The following is a 26,385-nucleotide window of genomic DNA, read 5'->3' as shown; positions in this document are numbered from 1 at the left end:
GAAACCTAAGTTTCATTTTATAAAGTAAAATCAAGATTGTTTTCGATTTTAATTTTTAGAAGTTGACTGATATGGCCAGCTCTCTGCTGTGGTCAGGGAGTGCAGTGGAGGATGGCCCGAGTACTTGGGCCCTGCACCCCATGGGAGACCAGGATAAGTACCTGGTTCCTGCCATCGGATCAGCGCGGTGCGCCGGCCGCAGCACACCGACTGCTACGGCCATTGGAGGGTGAACCAACGGCAAGGGAAGACCTTTCTCTCTGTCTCTCTCTCTCACTGTCCACTCTGTCAAAAAATAAAAAAAATAAAAATTAAAAAAAAAAGTTGACTGATACACAAATGCACAGTTGACAATGAAGACTATTAAGGGATACTCTGAACATAGCACCAAAATTTGCTGCGCAGTTGAGAAGGAAAACATTGAGAACAAAAGTAGATTGTTAACACAAGAGCTTTTTGACTACTGTAAAAAAGTAAGTTACAACTTTAGTTTCTCCCTGTCTTATACCATTGACCACTGAAGAGCAACTGTTAGTCTTAAAGCCCCACCCCCCCACATCAAAATGGATGCTGTTAAAGAAATACTCCCTGCATCTCACCTGACAAATACCGGTACGTGACCTTCTTGTGAAGTGTAATGATCGTAAACCTGAGTGTCCTCTCAGAGAAATGCTATAAAATATTATAGTCCCCCTTTATCCTTGAGGTAAGTTCTAAGAGCCCCAGGGAAGGTCTGAAATCATGTGTAATGCAGAATGTTATAACTTAATCCCTTTTCCATCTTAACCAAGCACATCACACAATGCATCTGTAAGGTCTACAGTCTGAAGTGCAAAAGTAAAACTAGCACGAATCTTTCTTTCTTCAATTTCATGTATATAACGGTCGTTCTTACCACAGACCTTATTTATCTTCATGCAATTTTTTCCCTTCCCTTATAAACTGAGAATTTTCATCCTTTCACTAAGAGGAAGCACTGTATGGGGTTTCTCTTGGCATATTTGCCAGCATCAGCACTCTTCACTCTTGCACTTTGTGGCCACTACTACTAAGTAAAACAAGGGTTCCTTGAACACAAGCACTGTCACATCCTGACAGCCCATCTGATAAGGCAATCAGCCACCGCATGACTAACAGGTGAGTGCAGTGTGTAACAGTTACCACATGACTAACTGGTGAGTACAGTATACAGCATGGACATGTTTGACAAAGATTATGCACAAGATGGCAACGCAAGACTTCATTATTCAGAACACTGTACAATCTGAACTTATCTACTGCTTATTTCTGGAATTTTCCATTTTATACTTTCCTTTTTTAAAATATTTATTTATTTGAAAAGCAGAGTTACACAGAAAGATTGATCTTCCATTTGCTGTTTCACTCCCCAAATGGCTGCAATGGCCAGGGCTGGCCCAGGTTGAAGCCAGGAGTTTCTTCCGGGTCTCCAACCTGGGTGCAGGGACCCAAGCACTTGGACCATCTTCTGCTGCTTTCCCAGGTGAATTAGCAGGGAGCTGGATCTGAAGTGGAGCAGGTGGGACTCAAATCAGCACCCATATGGAATACCAGTGCCGCAGACTACAGTTGGCCACAGGTAGGTGAAATCTCAGAAAGCGCCAACCATGATACTGATTAAGTCAATATGTCCAAGGCAGACTTTGTATTCAAGATGCAATGCACACTTCTTTAAATGTTACTCCTCACACACAGGGAAGTCCACTAAAGAGCATACACAACACAGAACTTTATAGTTGCAAATGACAGAACACAAAACATCAACTCTGGGGTCAGCGCTGGCATCCCATAAGGATGTGGGTTTGAGATCCGGCTGCTCCACTTCCAATCCAGCTCCCCACTAATGCACCTAGGAAAACATCAGAGGACAGCCCAGGTATTTGGCCTTTGCACCCATGTGGGAGGCCCTGAAAAAGCTCGCAGCTCCTGACTTTGGATCAGCCCAGCTCTGGCTGTTGCAGCCATCTGGAGAGTGAACCAGTGAATGAAAGATACCCTTCTCTAACTGTGCCTTTCAAATAAATCTTAAAAAAAAAAAAAAAAAGAGGTACTCATTAAAAAAAATCAGTTTCTTACAATTTTAGCGTAAGAGGGGAAATCTTTGAAGCTTTTCTCATTCTATTTCTGTAAACAAGTGAACCAGTCGAAAAACTAAATGCAATGAATGATATCTTACAGCAGTCCACCCTGAAACAAAGTGTCAGAAATGGCAGTCTGTGCCTATACTATTAAACTCAAGCAGAACACCTGATCTTGGCTGCGTAAAATTAATGTCAGTGACATTTACCCCATCTTCATTAGAGAGAAGACAGGAATGAAAGAGACTTCACATCAGAAAATTAGTAATTTTTAAAAGATTTTCTAAGAGAGTGAAATATTTGAAAGCAGGATATTGCACAGCAGACTAACACAAAACAGTCATCTGTCCTTTTTCAACCTACCCACTTTGACCCAACTTCTCAAAGGAGCTGGGGGGTGGCAGGGTGGAGAATAGCTCAAAATTGTGTTAATTCTCCTTTATTTACATCACGGCTTGCACAAGGATCAACAGAAAATAGAATGACGGACAACAAAATATTTGGGGTTTTGGCTACAACTGATATCCTGAGAAATGATGTAGAGACAACAAAATGAAATGACAAGTGCTTGGGTACATTTTTACAAACAATGTTAAGAGAAGAGCCTCACAGGTCCTGTGTTAAGACGAGGAGTGAGGGGGAAGGCACTGAATACAGCAAAATCCAGACAGTATAAATTTTAAAAAGAAAAAAAAATGAACACAAACACATACTAGAACAAGAACAGAAGGAAGAATGAATGGAATTAGTGTGAGAAGTACTCAGGTCTCTATTATCTCTTCCAGAACTCCACCCAGACTCTAGCCATCCCAGGCCACTCCCCTCCTCCTGCATCGCCAGGCTTATGCTCTGGAGAGGGTAAACAGGTCTTTCTGGCCTGGTCTTCATACTGAAAAGAGGAAGAATGCTAAAGCACTCTCTCCACCACCACTACCTTGAAGCATGACCATGAATTACTGAGTCTTCAGTTTCCCTGTACTAGAGAGCCCTACTGCCCAACAGAATTTCATGTTCCTTTCCTGCACTAATACATAATCCTACACATGGCTCTTAGGCACTCGATGTCGCTAATTAAAATTGAGAACTAGAGCCCGGCTCCATGGCGTAACAGGTAAAGCCGCCGCCTGCAATGCTGGCATCCCATGTGGGCGCTGGTTCGAGTCCCGGCTGCTCCACTTCCGATCCAGCTTTCTGCTGTGGCCTGGGAAAGTAGCAGAAGACGGCCTAAGTCCTTGTGCCCCTGTACCCACATGGGAGAACCAGAAGCTGTTCCTGGCTGTAGATGGGTGCAGCTCCACCCGTTGCAGCCATCTGGGGAGTGAACCAGTGGATGGAAGACTTCTGTTTCCGCCTCTCTGTAATTCTGCCTTTCAAATAAATAAATCTTTTAAAAAAAACTAAATTTTTATTCTATGTTAAATACTTTAACATAAATATTAACACATAAATTATCTTAATACTAAAACAGTATGTTTTGTGTAAACAAACTTATGTTTCTTGTCTTGGAAAAATGCACAGTATTTTGCTTTACGGATGATCTTTGTCATCAGAGGCCTCAGTTGTTAATACTCTATAATGACGGAATAATGCATCCAAGGGCAAGGATTTTAACTCAGGTTTTCTGTAATTATGGTCAACTACTGCTGGGGGTAAGGATTAACAATCTTGGGGTAAATCCAAATAGCATTTTTAAAAACTACTTATTATAAGTGTTAATTTGGAAGAATCAAAACAAATTGAAAAATGGTCATAAAGTTTCATATAAAATGGACTAACCTCAAGCAAAGGCTTTAATTCTTACAGATGGTATTATAAACAAGTTTTTTTTTTTTTTTAATTCCTTGAGGGGAGGAGAAAACAACCCTGGTTACCAGAAAAGAACTGAAGTAATAAAATTAAAATACAGTGCTTCTATAAAAGCAATAGAGGTAAGTTCATTTTATGTAATATCATACACAGAGCTATTCCAGATGAATTTTACAATTAACTGAGAATGCACTTTTTTTTTTTTAAGACTTATTTATTTATTTATTTATTTGAAAGTCAGAGTTACAGAGAGGCAGAGGCAGATGCAGAGAGAGGTCTTACATCTACTGGTTCACTCTCCAAATGGCTGCAACAGCCAGAGCTGCGCCAATCCGAAGCCAGGAGCTTCTTCCAGGTCTCCCACTCGGGTATAGGGGCCCAAGGATTTGGGCCATCTTATATTGCTTTCCTAGGCCATAGCAGAGAGCAGGATTGGAAGTAGAACAGCTGGGACTCGAACCAGCACCCATACGGGATGCCAGCACTGCAGGCTGAGGCTTTACCTACTACACCACAGCGCTGGCCTCAAGAATATACTTTGAAGTAAGTTGAGAAAGTTAGTGAATAGTTTAAAAAAAAAAAAAAAAAAACTTTCTCTTCTCTCATAATTTGGAACATTTTCCTTTTGGGGACCCTTTTAACCATAGGAAGAGAGCATACTACAGAGTTGAACAATACTCTTTCAAATCTTGCAACTTAAGCAAGTTGCCCAACTTCCAGTAAGCCTCAATTTCATCATCTGTAAACTGTGAATTATGATGCTGCCAACTCAACAAGTTAAAGCACCACATGTAAAGCACCTGAACTCAGGGCCCAGCAATCATACCATTCAGTAAGTGAAGATGTTTATGTCACTATTAACCAGAAAACCTGGTTGGAGCTTCCTCAACTCATTCTAGACACCAAATTTTTAGTAATGGAAATCATGGCAATTTAAAACTAATTTTTGAAACACTGATCTCTGTTTATTCTCTGATAAGAAGCATGAATTAAAAACTAAACCTTGGGGCTGGTGCTGTGGGGTAGCAGGCTAAGCCTCCGCCTGCAGCATCAGCATCCCATATGGGCGCCAGTTTGTGTCGCAGCTGCTGCTCTTCCAATCCAGCTCTCTGCTATGGCCTAGGAAAGCAGTGGAAGATGGCCCAAGTCCTTGGGCCCCTGCATGCATATGAGACCTGGAAGAAGCTCCTGGCTTTGGATCAGCCCAGCTCTGACTGTCATGGCCACTTGGGGAGTGACCTTTCTCTATGTCTCTCCCTCTCTAACTATGCCTCAGATAAATAAATAAAGATCTTAAACACACACACACACACACACACACACACATCTAACCTCCTCTTTCATCCCACAACTATTAAGTGGACAAACAACAAAGATATCCACAGAGAATGGTAACAGTCCTTTTAATACAGTAGATTCAATTGTACTATCACCTATGAGGCACAACCATCACCTGTAGCCATAAATCAAAACCTACAGCAATGAAAGCTGAGGGCCTACGTAGGTGAACCAATACATCTTGTCCTAAAGTCTTCCTTTTGGGGTAGACATCTGGCCTAGTAGTTAAGATACCCATTAGATGCTCCACATCCCAAAACGCCTGGGTCTGATACTCCATTCTAACTCCAGCTTCCTGCTAATGAAGACTCTGGGAGGCAGCAGTGATGGCTCAAGTTGTTGGTTTCCTGTTGCCTGCATGGAAAACCTCAATACCTGTCTCCCTCTCTGCCTCTCAAATAAATAAAAATTTTAAGAACAAATCTTCCCTATTATATATTAGTATAGGAAGCACACAGAAAATCCCTAATCTTTTGACAAGTTCAAAATGGCCTGAAAGCTGCTGTATGCATATTTATAGGGTGTACCTTGCCTAAGGGAGCATGGCCAAGGGTGCAAGTCAGCACTGAATTAAAGTTCCTGGTCCACTACCCATGCTAACCACCTGCAGGGCTGCAGCCTTCTGGAAGAGTGCCATCTGCTTGTCTTCTGAAGCCATATCACCCTGCGAAAACAACACTATTTTTCATAGCCACTACATGGTCTATCAGTGATCCAGAAAACATTCCCATTTAATTCCCTGCCTTAATACCAGTGTATTTTGGTTCATTCTAAATAGCCAAGGTGAACAGTGTTAAATTTATCACAAATCTCCAATTATAGAAATCCTCATTCACCTTACAGCATAGTATAACATCCTTGAGATAATAGCTTACACAAACTAAATAGCAATTCTACTTGCTATATGTTAATTAGTTCCATTAAAACATTTCTTGGTTAAACCTTTCTTAAGGGAAAGAATGTATTTAATAACCTAAATTCTCTGAATCATCGCTTCACTCCACCAAAAGAAGGATAAAACCATCTCAACCATGAAAGTAGATTGGCTTCAATAAAGCCCAGTGACTAAAAATAATCTCACTAGCAGTGTAAGCACTATTATCTTATAGACAACCCTAAAACAATTTGTTAATGGGTTTCCCTCTCAACTGAGAGGCAGGAAATCACAAAGGTTAAGTAGAAACAATAAGTAATTGTGTAAGCCTGATAATAAAGAGCATTTATTTGTCTTCCTCACTCCCCCCCCTCCCCTCCCAAAAACAAAACTATACAGAGAAAGGCAAAAAAGCAACCTAGAGATGGTAAGGACACTGGCAAATAATCCTATACTATTATGGTTTTCTTTCAATAATTTCCAGTTTCCTTCAGGATGAAAACCAGATCCCTCAGCATGCCATGTCAGACTCTTATGCCCTACCTCTTTGGCCTCCTTCCCCACTACCTGGATAAGCAGCTCTTAATTCCAATCACACACAGCTCTTTGTGATTCTCTGAGTACATCAAGGTCTCTTGTCATACTTGACCTTCCCCTCCTCTTCACTTGGTTACCCAAGTCCTTCAAGGGCTTGGACATCACCTCCTTTGGAAAGGCAACTAGTACTTGGCCCCTGCCATCCCTATCTCTAACTGAGACGATCTGTACACATACTTAAATGAAATGCAATTAATTCTGTCACAGTTATTACCTAAGTACTCAGGTTAGCTGTTTGTTGGCTGAAACCAACAATGCATACAATTCCTTATCTATCCAGAATTGTGAAGTTAATTGTTTAATCAATAAAACTTCTAAACTTAGTATTTGTTTAAAACTGTGGATGTGGGGGCCAGCGCTGTGGCACAGAAGGTTAACACCCTGGCCTGAAGGGTCAGCATCACATATGGGTGCCAGTTCTAGTCCCAGCTGCTCCTCTTCCAATCCAGCTCTCTGCTATGGCCTGGGACAGTGGTAGAAGATGGCCCAAGTCCTTGGGCCCTGCACCCATGTGGGAGATCCAGAAGAAGCTCCTGGCTCCAGCCGCTGTAGCCATCTGGGGAGTGAATCAATGGATGGAAGACCTCTCTCTGTCTCTACCTCTCTCTGTAACTCTTTCAAATAAATAAAATAAATTTTTAAAAAAACTGTAGATGTGTACTTTTTATATTTTAAATACCTAATATGTAAACATCACTTAATTTCAGAGACAATGATGTATATATTTATTAATATGCAAAGAACATGACCTTAAAGAAATCAGTATCCCATAAAACAGACCAGACCAAAACATTTCAAAATCCCTGTAATCTACCACCTAGTCATTTGATTTTGCAGTTAAAAAAATTTTTAAAGGCACTTCTTGATATGGTACAGCTACTAGTAATTTTATCCAAGGTACATAGAATGAACATTTCAAGGATTTATCAATATTAGAAAAAAAATCTTGGCCAGCGCCGCAGCTCACTTGGCTAATCCTCCGCCTGCGGCGCCGGCACCCCGGGTTCCTGTCCCAGTTGGGGCGCCAGATTCTGTCCCGGTTGCTTCTCTTCCAGTCCAGCTCTCTGCTGTGGCCCAGGAAGGCAGTGGAGGATGACCCAAGTGCCTGGGCCCTGCACCTTCATGGGAGACCAGGAGGAAGCACCTGGCTCTGGACTGGCGCAGCGCGCCAGCCGTAGCAGCCATTTAGGGGGTTAACCAAAGAAAGGAAGACCTTTCTCTCTGTCTACTCTGCCTGTCAAGAAAAAAAAAGAAAAAAAAATCTTCACAATATTCTGCCTCATATCATTCACTAAGACAGGAAACAAAATTTGCCCCCCAGCAGTGGTGAATGGAATACTTGCAGCAACAAAAAGGAACAAACGCTGATGTACAAATGCCTTATGCTAAAAGAAAAAAAAAGCCAGACTCAAAGCATATAACAGCATGATTCCATTTATATGACATTCTTATAATGGTAAAACACCAGGGATAAGAACTGGGTGAGTGGTTTGGGGGTATGAAGGAGGAATTAACAGATTTTTGGGAGTGAACTCATCTATATTTTGCTTGAAGTAATAATTACACAATTGCATAATCTGTCAAAATTGCAAGGTGAATTATGTTTTATGTAAAGATTAGTATATGCCTAATCTTCACTTGAAGGGAAACAATATAAAAATATTCTATTCCTCTTTGAGAAAAAGCATAGTAAACAAATCAGAAGCTACAGTAAAAAGATTTCCCCTTGGTTTAACAGTGAGTCCTAGTTCTATCTGGATGGTTAGCTAGCAGTATCAATGAATCTAAGATACAAAAGAGACCTGATGGTGTTGGTTAATTGATAAACTTCTCTTTCACCATTACACTCAGTTTCAACTCCTCCTTAAATGTGCACTTTTAATCTATTGCCTCTCATCTATTCTCATGATATCATATTGGGCACGAGTGTGGTACAGCAGGTTAAGCCAGCATCCCCTACCGCAGTGCCTGGGATCAAGTCCCACCTCTGCTTCTGATCCAGCTTCCTGATAATGCACACCCTGGGAGGCAGCTGAAAATGGCTCAAGTACTTGGGTTCCTGCCACCCACATGGGAAACCTGGATGGAGTTCCTGGCTCATGGTTTCCACCTGGCCCAGCCCTGGTTCTTGCTGGCATTTAGAAAGTGAACCATCATATGAAAAATATCTCTATTCCCTCTCCCTTTTTCTGTTGCTATATCTCTCAAATAAAGATTTTTAAAAAGTTCTCACATCACTTCCAAAATTAAAAACCTTTCACAATCCCCAATACCTGTAAGATAAAGTCCATATTTATTAACATCATATGCCCTGCATTGTCCGAACCAGTTTCTTTCCCAGATTCATCTTCCACCACAAGCAACCCTATTAATCTCTAAATTTTTCATAAAGTGAGTTGGTCACTTATAAAGACCCTTAAAAATAATCCCTACTTTTGATCATGTACAACAGAAATTCCATCTCTAGGAATTTACTGTGAAATTTTTATGTAATACTAAAACACAGTCCAAATAAAAAGGAAAACTGCAAACTAAATTTTAATATATCCGTAAGAAACATTTCTGAGACAGATGTTTGTGGAAAATTTCTAATGACACTGGGAGAATATTTCTTAGTTATTTTAAGTGAAAGGAAGCTGGATATAAAGTTATATGTACAGTATAATCTCAACTATGTAAAAATAGTCCGGAGAAAAATTCTACAGTTTTATCTATAACAGTGGGAATGTAAGTGATTTTTATATTCTTCAGTGTTTTGTATTTTCCAAGGTTTCTCTGATGAGCGTATTTTTTAAGTCAGACACACAAGGGAATACATCTGCCACTTGGAATGCCTGGATCCCATACAGGAGTGCCCAGCTCATCTCAGCTACTCTATACCTCAAATCCTGCTTTCTACTGTTGTGCCCAGGGTGGGGGTGGGGGGCAGCAGATGACGACTCAGGTACCAGAGTTCCTGGCACCCATGTGGGAAACTGAAATGAAGTTCCTGGCTCCTGGCTTCAGCCTAGCCCAGTCTGGATGATGTTAAGGACATTTGGGGAGTGCACCATCAGATGGGAGGTATTTCTCACTCTCTCATCAAAATAATGTAAAAATAAAAGTTGAAATGTGCTTTAAGGGTGAAATATATACAGGGCTCCAAACAATTTCCATGAAAAAATGAATGTAAAATTACTCAATTTTCATACTGATTGAATTTTGATAAAATATTTTAGATAACAGCTTAAATAAATTTCACTTTTTCCCTTTTTTCAAAAAATACTACTAGAAAATTTAAAAGTACACAGCTTGCATTTCTGTTGGACAACACTGATCTAAAGATTTCTTAAATATTCTTACTACAAAGCTCCAAGGACTTGAGAATCCCTCCAAGCTCCCGAACTTCAAGAACTGACTTAAAAGATGCCTCCACAACAAGCTCCAGGAGTACTGCTTCCACACACCTGGGCTTCCCCTTTGCTAGATTACACTATGAAAATACTGCCACCAACAACAAAAACTTGAAAACGTTCTAAAATAAACATTAATTTACAAGTTGGCTACTTTCTACAAGTAAGCCTATGACATGAATTAAGGGTAGCAAATTCATCTTTGCTTTCTGCAAGCAATCTATAAAATAATAAAAACACTGAGATAATCTTACTTTGATGTGATCCAAAAGCACAGACAGGAGGACAAACGACCTCCCAGCTGGAGGACTACGCAATGAAGCTTCTTTCAAGTGCTCATCTATGCCCTGCTGCGACAGAATGCATTCTCAGTCTTCTCACATTTTCAACTGAGAAAAAATTCTTAATTTAAAAAATCTGGTGGTGGGCATTTGGCCATGTGGTTAAGATGCCCACAGTCCCAGACTGGAGTCCTGGTTTACCGCCCACCTCTGTCTTGATTCTAGCTTCCTCCTAAATGCAGACCTTGGGAAGCAACAGGTGATGGCTCAAGTTGTTGGAAGACATAGACTGGGATCCTGGCTCAGTCTGGGGAGGGGGATGCTGGGGATATTTAAGGATGGAATTCTCTCTCTGCCTTTCAAATAAGAAAGAAATTTTTAAAAACTGCACATTTTGGGGCTGGCGCTTTGGCATAGCAGGTAAAGCCACCGCCTGCAGTGTCAGCATCCCATCTGGAAGCAGGTTTGAGTCCTGGCTGCTCCACATCCAATCCAGCTCTCTACTATGGCCTGGGAAAGCAGTGGAACTTGGTCCAAGCGCTTGGACCCCTGCACCCACGTGGGAGATCCAAAGGAAGCTCCTGGCTCCTGGCTTTGAATCGGCCCAGCTCTGGCCATTGCAGCCATTTGGGGAGTGAATAAGCGGGCAGAATGCCCCTCTCTCTCTCTGCTCTGCCTCCCTGTAACTCTGCCTTTCAAATACATAAATCTTGGGGCCAGCGCTGTGGCACAGCAGGTAAAGCCACTGCATACAAGTGCCAGCATCCCATATGGGCACCGATTTGAGTCCCAGCTGCTCCACTTTCAATCCAGCTCTGGGAAAACAGTAGAAGATGGCCCAAGCCCTTGGGCCCCTGCACCAGCTTGAGAGTCCTGGAAGAAGCTGCTGGCTTCGGATCAGCATAGCTCCGGCCATTGCGTCCATCTAGGGAGTGAACCAGTAGATGGAAGACCTCTCTGTCTCTCTCTCTGCCTCTCCTTCTCTCTCTGTGTAACTGTGACTTTAAAGTAAAATAAATAAATCTTTAAAAAATATGTATGTAAATCTTTAAAAAAGGCACTTTTTACTTAAATCAGGAATGTTTTAAAATCTATAGAACATAAAACTAAGCCACAGCGTTGGCTGCCACCTGCAGTGCTTGCATCTCATATGGGCGGCTGGCTTAAGTTCTGGCTGCTCCACTTCGAATCCAGCTCTCTGCTAAGGCCTGGGAAAGCAGTGGAGGGTGGTCCAAGTCCTTGGGCCCCCCTGCGCCTGGGTGGGAGACCCAGAAGAAGCTCCTGGCTCCTGGCTCCGGACCGGTGCAGCTCCACCTAGGGAATGAACCAGTAGATGGAAGGCCTCTCTCTCTGCAACTCTGCCTTTCAAATAAATAAATCTTTCAAAAAAGAAAATCAGTGTAAGTAGCATATAAGCATGATAATGTAAACTACTAGAAAACAGCAACAGTTAGAAATCACTAGACTTTTAAAAAAAATAACTCAATGAAGGTCCTTGCACAGCAGACTCTGATGTACGTAATAAATCTATCCAGGGCTGGAGCCATGGCGCAGTGGGTTAATTCTCCGCATGTGGGGCCGGCATCCCATATGGGCACCAGTTCTAGTCCCGGCTACTCCTCTTCCGATCCAGCTCTCTGCTGTGGCCTGGGAAAGCAGTAGAAGATGGCCCAAGTGCTTGGGCCCCTGCACCTGTGTGGGAAACCCGGAAGAAGCACTTGGCTCCTGGCTTCGGATGCGGCCACTTGGGGAGTGAACCAATGGAAGGAAGACCTTTCTCTCTGTCTGTCCCTCTCACTGTAATTCTACCTCTCAAATAAATAAATAAAATCTTTAAAAAATAAATAAATATGTCCAAAGTTATCACTGAGATGAATGAACTTGATGTTTATTTTTCTAAAGTCATACTTTTCCCTAAATAATTTCAAGGAAAATCAGAGCACAGAAGCACAACTTCAGGTAAAGAATTCTCACATATCACAACATTGAGTCAAGGAAGAAAAATTATAATTAAAATATTTCTGAAGTGTTAAATTTAAGTCTTTTTTGTTTTTTTAAAGATTTGCAGAGGCAAAGACAGATCTTCCATCTGCTGGTTCACTCCTCAAATCGTCACAATGGCTAGGGCTGGGCCAATCTGGAGCCAGGCCGAAGCAGGGGCCCAAGGACTTGAGCCATCTTCTACTGCTTTCCCAGACCATAGCAGAGAGCTGGATCAGAAGTGGAGCGGCCGGGACTCAAACCAGCGCCCATATGGGATGCCAACACTACAGGTGGTGGCTTTATCCATTAGGCCACAGTGTGGTCCCTAAATGTAAATCTTTTCAGAGTGTAGCTTTGACACACAATCCAGAAAAGAATATTATGCCACAAAGAAAGTTCAGGATACTTTAATAATCTTCTACTTTTCTTATTCTTCTTTGCGGTTTATGTATACAAACAGTACAATAAAAAATCTAATTACCTGCTGATAAAAACAATGTTGAAATTTGAAAAACTGAATTTAAATGCATTTTTCAAATTTCAAGTACGATGTGCTTCACCTCAAAGTATTTAATTACTAGTGAAAGAACATACATTGTAAAGTTACATTAACATAACACCCAAGTATTTGGAGTCTCCCTGTTTACTAAGTTAAACAGAATTTTGATTTAAAACAACTATTTATGAAAATGTCATGGTTATTGTTTGCATGACTTTTTTTAAAAAGACTACTTTTAGAGACGTTTTAGTTCACATCATATTTGAGTGGAAACTAGAGTCCTCATATGTACCTATACTTGACTGTTTTTAACATTTTGGCTATATAAAATGCCTAGGAAAAATAAAGAGTAAAAGTTTGAAAAGGGGAAGATGTTAACCTCTTGGGCTCTTGGCAAAGAAGGAGCCCTGTCTTGAGCAACTCCAGAGTCTACCATATCAGGAGCCTGAAAATGGCAGGTGTCTAGAATTAGGAATATTGAGACCTAGAAAGAAACTTATGTACAAAAAGAAAGGAATATTAGTCTTCAATATGAGGTTCTGGCACTGACAATCATGTTCCTGCTTGATTGTTTGTAATGCTTAATTTACTTAATGACTTCAACTATGCAAACAAGCTCAACTGAAGTCAAGTTCACAAGATGTGGCATGCACATAAAAACATAAGATGCAATAAAATATGAAAGGACAGCTTGCTACTAATCAGAACCATGTAAATTAACATAATGAGAAACAATTTCACAGTCATTTAAGGTTTTGAAGTCTCATAGTTCGAAGCGGTAAAAGGAAACAGAGAAACAGGCTCTAGATGATGAAATGTAAAGTACAGCAAATCGGTAGAGCAGAAAACACACACACATGCCCTCAAACACAGGTCTTCCACTTCTACATGTATGGCAAGGGAGACACATCCACCAGGTCCAGAAGTAATTCAGAATAATTACACAGAAATTGCCTATTTTAAAAACAACTTAAATAGACCAAAAAAAGCAAACCACTAGAAACATAAGACTGTCCACCAAGCAGGGATATGAGAACTAAAACTACAGCTAAAACCAACTTCATCCCCACAAAAACCCCACGTTTAATTTTTTTTAAAAAAGCTGCAAGTGATATGAGGCATAACATTCACATAAATTTTAAACACGCATCAATGCAGATTATCAAAGACTAGCAATATATTTATTAGGCATAGCTAAAAGTATGAAAATGGCAGTGAGGATGAAACATCAATTTCAGGCGACTATGTTGAATTTTACCTAAGATCTTGTGCCTGGAAAGCAGTGTGGGTAGGATATGCACCCACTCTTTTGTGTTCTGGAAAGCCAGTCGCTGGCCACTGCATAAGAGCCATCCCCTCCTTTCTCAAGACTTCCTGGTTTACCAGTCCCTGGTCCCCTTTTTCTTTGAAACGTTTCTCTTTAATGAATGTTCTCCTAGTGCAACAGCCTGAAGAAAATCATTTCCCTAACCGGTCAGCACATTATGTCTTTGAGGAGCAGGAGCAGTTACCCCTGGGGAGGGAAAGGAATGGGATGAGGAAGATGCATACTTAGCCATAACATAAACACCAGAAATACGGTGTAGTGAATCAGTTGTTTGGTTTGTTTTTGGGAAAAAAGAATTTGTTACTCTGTATACTTTTCTGCTTCAAATGCCTCAACATTAATTTTAACATATTTTAAGGCTTGATGTGCAGATAAAATGATTTGTCACCTGTTAATCCTTTACAGTATTTTCTAACACATTAGACAAATAAACACAATCCCAACCTATTTTGCTGGATTGTCAAAAAATCTCGAAGTAGTAGAATACATCGATAATTCAGGCTAAGCCAATTAGATCAGTTTGTTAGTGCAGAGTTCGGATTAGGGTTATGGTTAAAGGTCTGATGATCTTACAGACCTTAACTCTGTTTCAGGGACAACATCACACTTCTAAGCTGAAGTAGCCAGATAGCTACCCTGCAAAAGCATATCCGGGTTACAAGATAAAGTAGGCAAGTCTGCAAGTGATGTCTCAATCTATACTCAATAGATGTACTGAGAAAGTAACACTAACAACTCTACAGTGGGCCAGACGTGTAAGGAAACCCGCACATGAAGTACACACATCTGAGTTTTGTGAGGTGCAAATGGTTCATGGGGCCATGTGCATCTGTTTTTGGCACTGTAAAGTAAGAGGTTTTAAAACATGAAATCTCAAAGTGCTCAGGATGATCTTTTCAGTTGGTTTCAAATTGCTTTATTCCAAGTGCAACTAGAAAAGCTAGTGAGTACCAGGAAGTGATTCCGTTAATTTAGAGCAAACACATCAGCAGTTAAAATTTAATCATTCATAGACACACACACACACACAAAAGCAACTTGGAACCAAGTGTCTAACCAACAGATTTAAACAATTTAAAATACAAAGGAAAGTGCTAGAATCTGATAAAATAAAAGAATTCTCCATCTTCAGAACAGTCTCTGATAGCTGCACACAACATTCTCTAATATCTTGCAGGCTAAATTCTGGCCAAGCCAAACTGTTTTTACAGGTAAAAGAAAATTTCAGCTGGAATGAGTGGAGCTACACGGTGCTCATAAGGCCAAAAAAGTAACCTTTAAAAACGGCTGGGCTATATTTTAACTCTTACTCCTTACAATCGTCCAAAAACAGGTCTTGACCATACTGAATACAAGTTTGAAATATATTTGGAGTTGATCCCTCTTTAATTTCTCCTCTCTTCCTTCCGCATTTTAATGTACAAAACAGAATGTAATCTTTAAGATCAAGCATTTAACATAAGCATTTAACTAAAGTTAAAATATCTGATTCTATTTGCAAACACAAAAATAAATTATATTGGTTAAAAAAAATAGACCATCAAACTAGAAAACACAAGAGTAGGCTCCACTTAATAACACTTTCATCAAGAGTGGATGGTCTTAAATTGATCAGAAATCAAACCCTTCGGTTAAAAGTATTTTAGTATAAAATTAAAGGCATTCTGATATACACTAATAGACACATTGGATAAGACGTCAGAAAGTTTCAGATGCTGATCCTCTGTAGTTTACAGCGGTAAACCAAAGAACCAAAAACTAGGTATCAAATCCCTCTTACATATCTTCAGTCACCAAAAAACTACCAATTCCTCTATTTTTCTTTTATGATTCCTCATAAAAGCTGCAGCACTTCAAGAAAACCGAAATTGTTATTCAGTGAGAAGGCTCTATATGCAGATAAACCGGTACCAACTGCTTCCAGGCCGACAGATGTGGTAACAATGTAACAAGCCTAGCGAAGTCCGCGAAGGCTTCTGCCTGCAAATCATTGACCAAAAATGGTAACAGTGTGTGCAGACTGAAGAAAAATGGCAAAATGTTCTACCTGCCTGTCCAGCCGAGAGCGTTATTTACAGCAGCTCAGAGTGACAGTTCAGAGCGGGAGGGGAAAAAATATGTGAGTTAATAAGCAAAATGCCCATGTATCCAGAATATACTGATGAGCACCTGTTTATAAGAACGCGAATAATTTAACTGACTTTTAAAAATTCGGGTTAAATTGGCTTTCCAGCACTATGCCCACACCTTGCACGCTAAATTCCGGCCGAGCCAGGCTTAAAAAAAAAAAAAAAGTAAAAAACAACAAGAAAAAAAAACAGCTTCTAGCCATACACGAGCAGGTCGGGCAGGGGAGGGTTAAAACAAATACTGCCAAGCCTGACAAGCACAACGAGACTGCTGTTGGAAGCTGATTGCCAGATACGACGAACAAAGCGGCTGCACGGCCACCCGGTTCTTAATCATGCCAGGGTCACGCTCGTTAGCTCGCGTTCCGCCTCTCAGGGTCGTTCAATAAAGGCCTTTATTTTCCCGTCCCGAGGCGCACGGAACCCACGGGCCCAAAAGCGCATGAGCCTCCGGCCGCCTCCGCGCCGGTGTGGGGTAGGCTGGAGCCCACAAGGGGCCGTCGGCGGGATTCCCAGGCCCTAGTGGACCCCCGAGGCCGCGGTCGACGGACCCCTAGACCCGACCTCACCGAGGGGGCTTGGGGCGCTCGACCCCGGTTGAGGCGTCCCAACGCCCAGCTAGGAACCGCCGGCCCGGGGCGGCGGCCTGGCAGCAGCTGGGAGCCGCCCTGGGGCGCGGGGCCCAGACTGGCGGCGGAGGCCCGGAGACGCTCTTCCGCCGGGAACACTGCAGCGGGGCCCGGGTTCCTCCCCAGGCCCGGGCGCGGCCCGGCGCCGCGGCGCGCCTCCTACCCCCTAGAGACCCGTGCCACCACCCCCACCCCGACACCTCCGGCAGCCTCAGCCCACGCTTCGGGATCCCTTCCCTCTCACCATCTTCGCCGCGGCGGTCGCAGGAACGCGGGGGTGAGAGCCGGACGGGCGCCGAGTCTGCGGAGCGTAGTCCTCACGGAAGCGAGACCGGGAGACCGAGCACGGAGCCGACGCGGCGGCGCGAGCCTTCTAGGGGGCGGACGCGCGCCTCGAGCCTCAACGCGCCTGCGCACGTAAGGCACCGCCCGCCGTTGCTACGCAACCAGGCCAGTCTGGCGCGCCACGCCCGAATGGCCGGCGGACACTCCCAGCGGGGCGGAGGGCGCCTCACCTGCTTGAGGCCGGAGGGGCGGGGGGTTCCCCCTCGGCAGCTCAGGTTTTCACGGGGCTGGGAGTGGGTCCTCCATCTGCTAGGGGGCTAGGAGGCAGAGCCTGGGCCGGCTCCCGCCGACGCTGGGCGGGCCAAGGAAGACCCCGGGAGCGGCGTCTCCAGCCGGCCTTCCCCTCCCCCCGTCGCCGCAGGATGCCCGCCCACTGCGCAGTCGTTGCCCGTATAAGGAAGTAGCCACCTGGCCAGGTGTGCGCCGCTACTGGGGGCGGGGTCTGCGGCGGGCGTGGGTCGGGGAACTCGCGGAGGGTGCGGGGCCGCGGGAGCGGGGTCGAGGGCCGAGGCCGCAGGGCCGCGTCCCGCATTTTTTTACCTACTTTGGTGCGATTCCCGCCGCGCGGCCCTGATTGGCCGGCCCGGCCCGTCGGCCCCTCGCGTGAAGGGAAAAGCTCTGGACTTTTTTTTTTTTTTCCTCTTTCCCGAGGCGACCGTGGCCGTTCAAAGTGCTCTGTGAGTCACCGCTAATTTCAGGTCTGGAAAACAAGGAGTGATTTATTTATCTTTGGGTCCAGCCAGGGGGGAAAGAGGCCCGGCGGCCCGCAGGGGTGTGGCTGGGAAACGGCGGCCGCGTTGCCTCGGGATGATGGCGCCGGGCCCGCCGCTCCGTTTTTTTTTTTTTTTTTTAATTTGGGATTGTGTTTTTCTAGTGGGCAGTTGCATCAGAAACACAGTTTTTAGAAGGAATCCCAACTTTTTTCCCCTGCGGCTGTTCCCCCCCCCCCCCCGTGGGGAATACAGGGAACAGAAGGAATTGACTACTGGGATAATTAACTTTTTTTTGTTTTTAAGTTTTACCGAGAACTTCGTGGTCTCTACCAAAACTATTTTAATTCTCCAAGTATGAGGCTTGTGGACAAGATGGGCAGGTGGCTTGTTCTGCCCGCTCAACAGAGAAGCCCTTTTCTCCGTACTTTTTTTTTTTTTTAAGACAGCAAGCAAGTTGTTTCAATTTTAAGCCCATGTCAAAAGGTTTCTACCTGGCTCGGAGAGCGACATCATAATTCACCTGGAGAACTTGTCCGGCGGCGGGGTTTGCCTCGCCCCTAGATTTTCTGTGTTCCTCTGATCTGTGTGTCTGTGCGATCTGAGAGCTGGCTTTTCTCACAGCTCCCTGATGAGCCGACGGGGCTGTTTGGAGAACTCCGCGGCTACTGAGGGAGAGCCCACCGGTGTGGAGCTGCGGCTGAAATCCTTAGTTTTTCGGTCTGCTTAGGACTGGGTGGCCCCGGCCTCCCTCCGACTCCTTTCTCCTCCACAGTTGAATCCTGTTCGTTTAAGGACACGTGTCCGCCTGCTCCAGCCTCTCGCCTTTGCATTTCAGTCCCGAGTTGTGTCCAAGCATAACAAAATGATCGGGTGATTTTCCTGCTGAAGATTCGCTGTGGCTTCCTCAGCAAGCCAGCCTGGGCCCTTTGCCTCCAGCCTACCTTTCCTGCCCTGTCTGCCCAAGCGCCTACTGTTTATCCTGGGCGGAACTTCTCATTCCAGAAGGCTTCTTGTTCTTACTGATGTCATTCATGATCTTGGGCCTGCTCGCTTCTCAGCCTAGAATATTCCCGTCACCCCTCTAGACTGTAGGCAATCCTAGTGGTTCCTCCTCCTCACAGCTTATCACCTCTCAAATTTTAGTAAATGCCAGAGTCACCTAGGCTTGGGCTCCTCAGGTGCTCCCGGGAGCTGCAGATGCTGCTCTTACCCAGGCCACACTTTGAGTATGAGCTTTGATGGGTTTTCCACGCTGTTACTGTAGCTCTGTAATGTTTTTGTTCATACATAGGCACATGCGTGGATTTCAAAAAAAATTTTGCACCAAAATAAACGAATCTCTTAATTCTGTTTCCCATGAACTTTTTGAAGTACCCTCAGCTTTGCCACTAGCACCAGAAGTTCCTTGAAGCCAAGAGATATGTAGAACGCATCTTCTAACCCTTGATACATAGTAGGTGTTTAATAAACATTTGCTAAGCAAGGGACTCAGGATCTGAAGATACTTTACAACTTATTAGGCAAACTTCTCTATGTGGTCATTGTAGCCTAGGGTGAATCCCCACTTTTCTTAAAGTCCCATTGAACTTTAGCCTCTGCATTTATACTCAAGTTTTCCAGATATTTTCATTCTTCCTCATTTCACAGAGGTAAAAGCTTTAAAAGAAATGAAATTGACTGTTTCATTGTCTCTCCTCCAGATTCAAATGTTGAACCCTTTTTCCAAATGTGGTGTTTGGAGGGTGATTAACATAGGGCAGAGCCCCTTTGACTGAGATTAGAGTTCTCAAAAAAGAGACCCAGAGACTGCTTCACCCCTTCTAGCACTGTAAAGACACAAGAGGCAGCCATCCATGAACCAGCAAGCGGGCCCTCACCACACCCTGATTTTGCTGGTTGCCTCAGTCTGGGACTTCCCAGCGTCCAGACTGTGAGAAACAGCATTTGTGTTGATACACACCCAGTCTGTGACATGGTGTTGTGTTAGCCCAAACAAACTAAAACACATGAGGTCTCCTTAAATGTGATGTGGATGGCTTCCGTTTCTCATTTAGAATTGCATACTTACTCTGTGATCATACAAGCACATTTAAAAACATTAATGTGAGTGGCAGAAAATAATACATTATGCATTAATGAGGAAATTGGAGAGAGTGTGTGTTAATACATAATCTGGAGGAAGGCTGTTCTCTATCCCTTATTTACGTCTGTGGTCTTTTTTTTTTTAATATTTACTTATTTGAAAGGCATAGTTACAGAGAGAGATCTTCAATCCACTGGCTCACTCCCCACAAAGGCCAGGACTGGGTCAAACCAAAGCCAGGAGCTCAGAACTTCTGGGTCTCCCACATGGGTGAAGGGGCCCAAGCAGGACTTGAACCTGCACCCATATGGTATTCCAGTGTCACAGATGGTCACTTTACCCACTATGCCACAATGCTTATTTTATTTGAGAGAGTTACAGAGAGAAAGGTCTTCATGTTCTGTTTCACTCCCCAAAAGTCTGCAACAGCTGGTGCTGGGCCAGTCCAAAGCCAGGAGCTAGGAATTTCGTCCAGCTCTCCCACATGGGTGCAGGGGCCCAAGCACTTGGGCTGAAGCACTTGGGCCATCTTCAGCTGCTTTCCCAGGCACATTAGCAGGGAGTTGCATCAGAAGTAGAACAGCTGGGACTTCAATCAGCACCCATGTAGGATGTTGGCATAGCAGGCGGTGGCTTTACTAGCTACATCACAACACAGGCCCCAATCTGTGATCTTAAAATAATAAAATAAAAATAGTGTAAGTCAGACAGATATTATTATTTTAACAACTCAAAACCATACAATCAAGGGAAGCCCTTTTCCTTAATCTCTAGAGGTAGCCACTGATGTCAGTGTCATGTGTGGCTTAACAAATATACCTTGTGTGTTTGTGCTCAGTACTTTATTTTGCTTTTGTGGTGTTTTATGTACACGTTTTATGCTGTAGTGTCCACTAACTTGCTTTCATTTAGTGATTGTCTGAAAGGTCTTGCCATAGCAATAAATCATTCCTTGTAGTTGCAGCAAAACATGACTGTGTATTTACTTAAACTTCCCCTACTGATAGCCATTCGGGTTATTTCCAATTCTTAATTATCATGAACAATGATCCAGTGAGCAGTGCTGTGACCCGCCTCTGCATTCACGAGCTAGTACACTTCTCAGAAAATTGCTCCGATTGAAATGACTAGGTCTAAAGGAATGCATATATTCTATTTTAATGATTACATGTTGCCAGAGTACTTTCTAAAAAGGTTCTAGCAGTTTTTAATTTCATAGTATTTGAGAAGATGTTTTTTCTCTTCTGTGTTGTTATTAAAAGTTTCAGGCATTTTATTACAGGCAAAATAAATGTATAAAAACCAGAGTAATTCTTAACTGGGGTGGGAGTGGAGATTCACTGGAGGGGGTGGTGCTGAGGGAAATTTCAGGGGTGTGGTCATTTTTTTGTTTTACCTTTTTCGGAGTTTGGGTTACATGGGTATTTACATATGTCAAAGTTCATCTTATTCAACCATTTCACCATATATAGATATTACCTTGAGAAATAATTTTACTTAAGCAAATATTGAACTGCAGTTAATGATATGCATGCTAAAGTATTAAGAAGTCATGTATTTAATATATGCAACTTTGAAATACACCTTTAAAATAAGATAGACAGTGGGTAGACCTGTGATATCACCACCTTAATTTTTTTTTAAGATTTATTTATTTAGGGGCCGGCGCTGTGGTGCAGCTGGTTAAAGTCACAGCCTGCAGTGCTGGTATCCCATATGGGCACCAGTTCTGGTCCCAGCTGCTCCACTTTCAATTCAGCTCCCTGCCAACATGCCTGGGAAGGCAGTGCAGGATGGCCCAAGTCCTTGGGCCCCTGAACCACATGGGAGACCCAGAAGAAGCTCCTGGCTTTGGCCTGGCCCAGCCCTGGTCGTTGCGTAAGCCAACAGATGGAAGATCTCTCTCTGTCTTTCCTTCTCTTATCTTTCTCTCTAACTCTGCCTTTCAAATAAATAGATCTTTAAAAAAAATTATTTGAAAGTCCAAGTTACAGAGAGAAAGGGAGAGACAAAAGCAAATATTTTCCTTCTGCTGGTTCATCTCTTAAATGGCCACAACAGCCTGGGGCTGGGCCAGGCCCAAGCCAGAAGCCAGGAGCTTCTTCCAGATCTCCCGCATGAGTGCAGGGGCCCAAGACTTGAGCCATCTTCTGCTTTTCCAGGCTCATTAGCTGGGAGCTGGATTGAAAGTGGAGTAGCTGGGGCTTGAATCAGTGCTTTGATATGGGATGCAGGCATCTCAGGCAGTTGCTTAACCCACTGCTCCACAACGCCAGCCCTACCAGCTTAATGTTAATGTGGGTGGTAGGCATTTGGGTGGTCATTTTACAATTCTTTCAACTTGCTACATGTTTGAAGGTTTTTAAGTTAAAATTTGGTCTAGCAAGTGAGATACCTGTACCCCACGTGAGTGTGTGTGTTCAGTACCTGGCTGTGCTAGTGACTCCAGTTCCTCGTAATGCAGACCCTGGGAGACAGCAGTGTTGGCTCAAGCGATGTGGTGTTGGCTCAAGTGATTGGAATCTTGCATCCACACAGAAGACGTGGATTGAGTTCCCAGCTCTCCCATTTTTTAATTTGGAGGGGGCAGTTTGCAGGGAAAAAAAAAACACACATTAAGTGTGCAGTGTAGTCAAACACTCTTCCAAGAATAGCATGTACTTGTGCATGATCTCAGTTTGTTTTCCCAGGAATTCTTTGAAGGTTCCAGGTTCCCCCCGGTCTCGGGTCCTGCTGCTCTCTCCCTGGCTCACTTTATCCCAGCCACCCACGCTTCCTGGTGTTCTTCAGATGCACAGGTGTGTGCCTACCTTGAGGCTTTTGCATTGGCAGTGTCTATACCTGAACAATTCCTTCCCCAGATATTGGCAAGCCTTGCTCCTTCATTTCCTTGAGATTCCTGCAGAAACATGTTCTCATAAGGCTGTCCCCAGCCGTCATTTAAAATAGAAATTCACATCCCAGGCACCCTTTTCCCATTTTATTCCTGTTTGCTTTTATTATTATCTCATTATATGCTTTGTTTGTTTTGTGTATTGTCCATCTCCCTTACTAAAAAAGGAACCATCAAAACTAGGAATTTCCACTTTTTTGTTTACTGCTTTGTCTGAAGGGCTTAGAATAATAATTGACAGGGTACATGTTAAAAAAATATTTGTTAAGGGAATAAAAGAAGTAGTATTTTTAGTAAGGATTGTATTTGGCTGTAAGTAACAAAGACTTACAAAATAGTGACCTAATCCTCCCACCATTAAATTCTGCAGAAACAAGCAATTCAGATTGGGTGTATCGATTTAGTGGTATTTTCAGATCCCGTCTCTGCACTGTTGCCTTGCTGCTCATACATTGCTTTCCCAAGGTCCACAATGGCTGCTGGAGCACCACCTGTTACTTCCACATTCTAGGCAGTGAGAAGGAAGAAAAGAAGAAAAAGACATCCTTTCCCTTGTAAGGAAACTTCCCAGAAGTTCCATGTAGGGTTTCCACTGTCATCATATTGGCCAGAATTTAGTCAATATGACTGCAAAGGAGGCTGGGAAATGAAGTCTATTATTTTATTTTATTTTATTTTTGCAGTCTGTTCTCTGATGAGCCAATGGTTGTCAGGAATTGGGGTTCCTTTGCTGAGGAAGGAGGAGAAAACAGATAATGCTGACTGCCCTAGGTAGCTAACAGTATCAGTCCCATTCTACAGATGACATTGGGTAAAGAGGTGTTCCCTGGGAGCCCAGAGAAGTAAGCATTCTTTTCCAAGTCCTTGACCTTTATCCAGACCACATGACATCATCTGTGGGTGAGGCGGAACAGGAGAACTTGGGTGTCATTTGTTGCTTCCTTATTACCACAGAGAGGGTTTATTGGCAAAAAAAAAAAAAAAAAAAAAAAAAAAAAAAAAAGAAAAAGAAAAAAGAAAAAAAAAAGAAAGCTGTAGAAAAGACCTGAATATTACTCCCAGCACATAGCCCAGACCTGATGGATCAGACAGCCCCATTGGCCCGGCATCTATTTTAGGAAAAGGCTAAATATATTTAAGTATATGCATGGGGGTGATACAGCCACACATGATAACATTATTGATTTCTCTCATGGTCCTTATGGGCGTTTAAAAGTCACACACCACTATTTTATAGTGTTAAATATTGAACTGCTATATATGGTTTTCAGGTAATATGTACTTGAATTCAAACTATGAGAAAATGGAGTAGGAAGTAGCACAACAATCTTGATCACTGGTTCTTAACCTCTCTTGGGCCATATGTTTCCTTTGAGATTCTTTTATTTTTTTTTTTTTTATGTTCTTGGTTTATTGTTTATTTGAGAGGCAGAGAGAGAGAGAGAGAGAGAGAGCGAGCGCGCGCTTTCCCTTCTAAGGACAATGGCCCAGCCTGGGCAGAATCCAAAGCCAGGAGCCGGGAACATAATCTAGATCTCTTATCTGAGTGACAGGAACCCTCTGCTGTATTAGCAGGAAGTTGGAATCAGGGGCCTGAGCTGGGAACTCAAACCCAGCTACTCTGCCATGTGGGATGCAGATGTTTTACCCCTGACACTAAATGCCCACACCACCCATCCTTGAAACTCTTAAGAAGCACATAAACCCTCTCTCTAGAAAGATAAGCATCTGTTCCTACATACCAAGCGTGGCCAGGAGCTCATGCACTGCCCTGATGCCCATCTGTTGAACTGGATATTTCAGGAAGGTGTTTGGGAAATCTTCTAAAAAGGAAGCCTACTGTAGTTTAAATGAACCTGCCCCTAGTTCCTTGCACATATACACACCAAAATCCCTCTTGATATCATACCACTCACAGTTTAGCACAAAACCTTTCAGATCATTACAGTAGAAGATTTTTTAAAAAATGCCAGTGGGCTCAACAGTATATGTAGGTCTGCAGCTTGTTCTTCAGTCTATCGATGTCATTCCATTTTTCATAAGCATGGTGCATTCTCTGTACAGTTCTAGCTTGGTCGTACTTCTGGAAAAAGGAAAATGCACTACACAATATTCAGAAAGGGACAAATAATGCAATCAAATACTTGTGTTAAAGATGGACTGAGCGAGTTCAAACTCTTCACAGTTAAAGAAGCCCAAGGTTTGAGAGCAATCCCCAATCCTAAAATCATTCAGGATAGGAATTCAGCAAATAGCAATTTTGCAGGAAATTCTAACTTATAAAAAATAAGAGGGCTTCTCTTAAAACGCCAAAGAAGTACTTTTCCGAAAAATAGGAGGACTGCTTTTACATGATGGGTAAGAATGGGAAGAAAATGACAGAGGAGAAGAAAGACACATTACAGCAACAGACTCCGTGGCTAGCTCTCTGGTTGAGATCCGTTTTCCTTCACCCATCCCACTATCTATAAATCTCTCTCTGCTTCTCCCACTGCTGCTACTGGGCAGGAAAACCTCAGGAGCTGCAAAGTGCCCACCCTAGAGGCCACCATGGAGGCCAGCTGGGGGTAGGGAGATGATACCAACACATACAAGGGGCTGCCCAGGTCCAGAACTTTCCCTCGCCTCCCCAGCCTGTGTGGACTCAATGAATGCAGCCTGTGACAGTGCAGGACCGAGGGATGGGAAGTTGCCTGAAAGGGGTAGGGCAATCTGATTGAGGTGTGGGGTTGAGCCCGGATTCCAACTTCAGTGGCCCTGCACCCAGATGCAGCTCCTATCTCCCCCAAACTTTCCAGGAGCTGTGTCACTTGTCACCCCTGGCCCCTTATGCAGCTCTTCTGCATAAGGCCAGATAGATGAAGAGCCTGTGGACAAATGGTTTAGTCTACAGGTCAAGTTCATGAGATGGGAAGAATCCCAGCTGTATGACAGACAACAGGCTGAATAAACTTGAATGAAAAATAAGCCACGGTATTAAAATGAGCATAGTAAATTTTCTCAGAGAAGGAAAGCTATTGGGAAACCAGAAGCAGGGACAGGCAGTTATAGAAAAATTGGAGACATTCAGAATACAAAAATATTACTGTAGAATTTACAGATTTGCTGGATGGGCTGGGATACAGACTCATTATAAAAAGCTGACCTCAAAAAGTTCACGGGACATGCCTAGTATGAAAAAACTATGCATGGGTTTCAAAAACTTTTTACACTGCAGCTGACTTTGTGGTCTAAAGGGTTAAGCTGCCACTTGTGACACCGACATCCTATTTGGGTGGGTGCTGGTTTGATTCCCAGCTGCTCCACTTCCCATCCAACTCCCTGCTAATGCATCTGAGAAAGCAGCAGAAGGTGACCTAAGTGCTTGGGCCCCTGCCACCCACGTGGGAGACCCAGATGG

General features: G+C 43.3%; 2 protein-coding genes across 5 annotated transcripts in view; one reads left to right on the top strand and one right to left on the bottom strand.

Moving 5' to 3' along the window:
* DSTN (destrin, actin depolymerizing factor) overlaps positions 1–17,978 on the bottom strand; it is a 35,671-nt gene extending 17,693 nt beyond the window's left edge. For 2 of the 3 annotated variants that reach the window (XM_070052119.1, XM_002710960.5), the window contains exon 1: positions 17,196–17,819. In XM_070052119.1, the coding sequence (XP_069908220.1) occupies positions 17,196–17,198 (3 nt within the window). In that variant the 5' untranslated portion in view covers positions 17,199–17,819. Of the gene's footprint in view, positions 1–17,195; positions 17,820–17,840 lie in introns of those variants that run through there. The other variant, XM_070052118.1, reaches the window with a different exon arrangement.
* The window catches only part of BFSP1 (beaded filament structural protein 1), a 71,143-nt gene continuing 62,623 nt past the window's right edge, over positions 17,866–26,385 (top strand). Inside the window, exon 1 of one of the 2 annotated variants that reach the window (XM_017341787.3) lies at positions 17,866–17,994. The gene's annotated coding sequence lies outside the window, so the exon portion shown is untranslated. The remainder of the gene's footprint in view (positions 17,995–26,385) is intronic. The other variant, XM_051845358.2, reaches the window with a different exon arrangement.

This window comes from Oryctolagus cuniculus, chromosome 11, assembly GCF_964237555.1.
Source record: "Oryctolagus cuniculus chromosome 11, mOryCun1.1, whole genome shotgun sequence".
Lineage (NCBI taxonomy): Eukaryota > Metazoa > Chordata > Mammalia > Lagomorpha > Leporidae > Oryctolagus > Oryctolagus cuniculus.
This window is presented reverse-complemented; position numbering and strand designations above follow the sequence as displayed.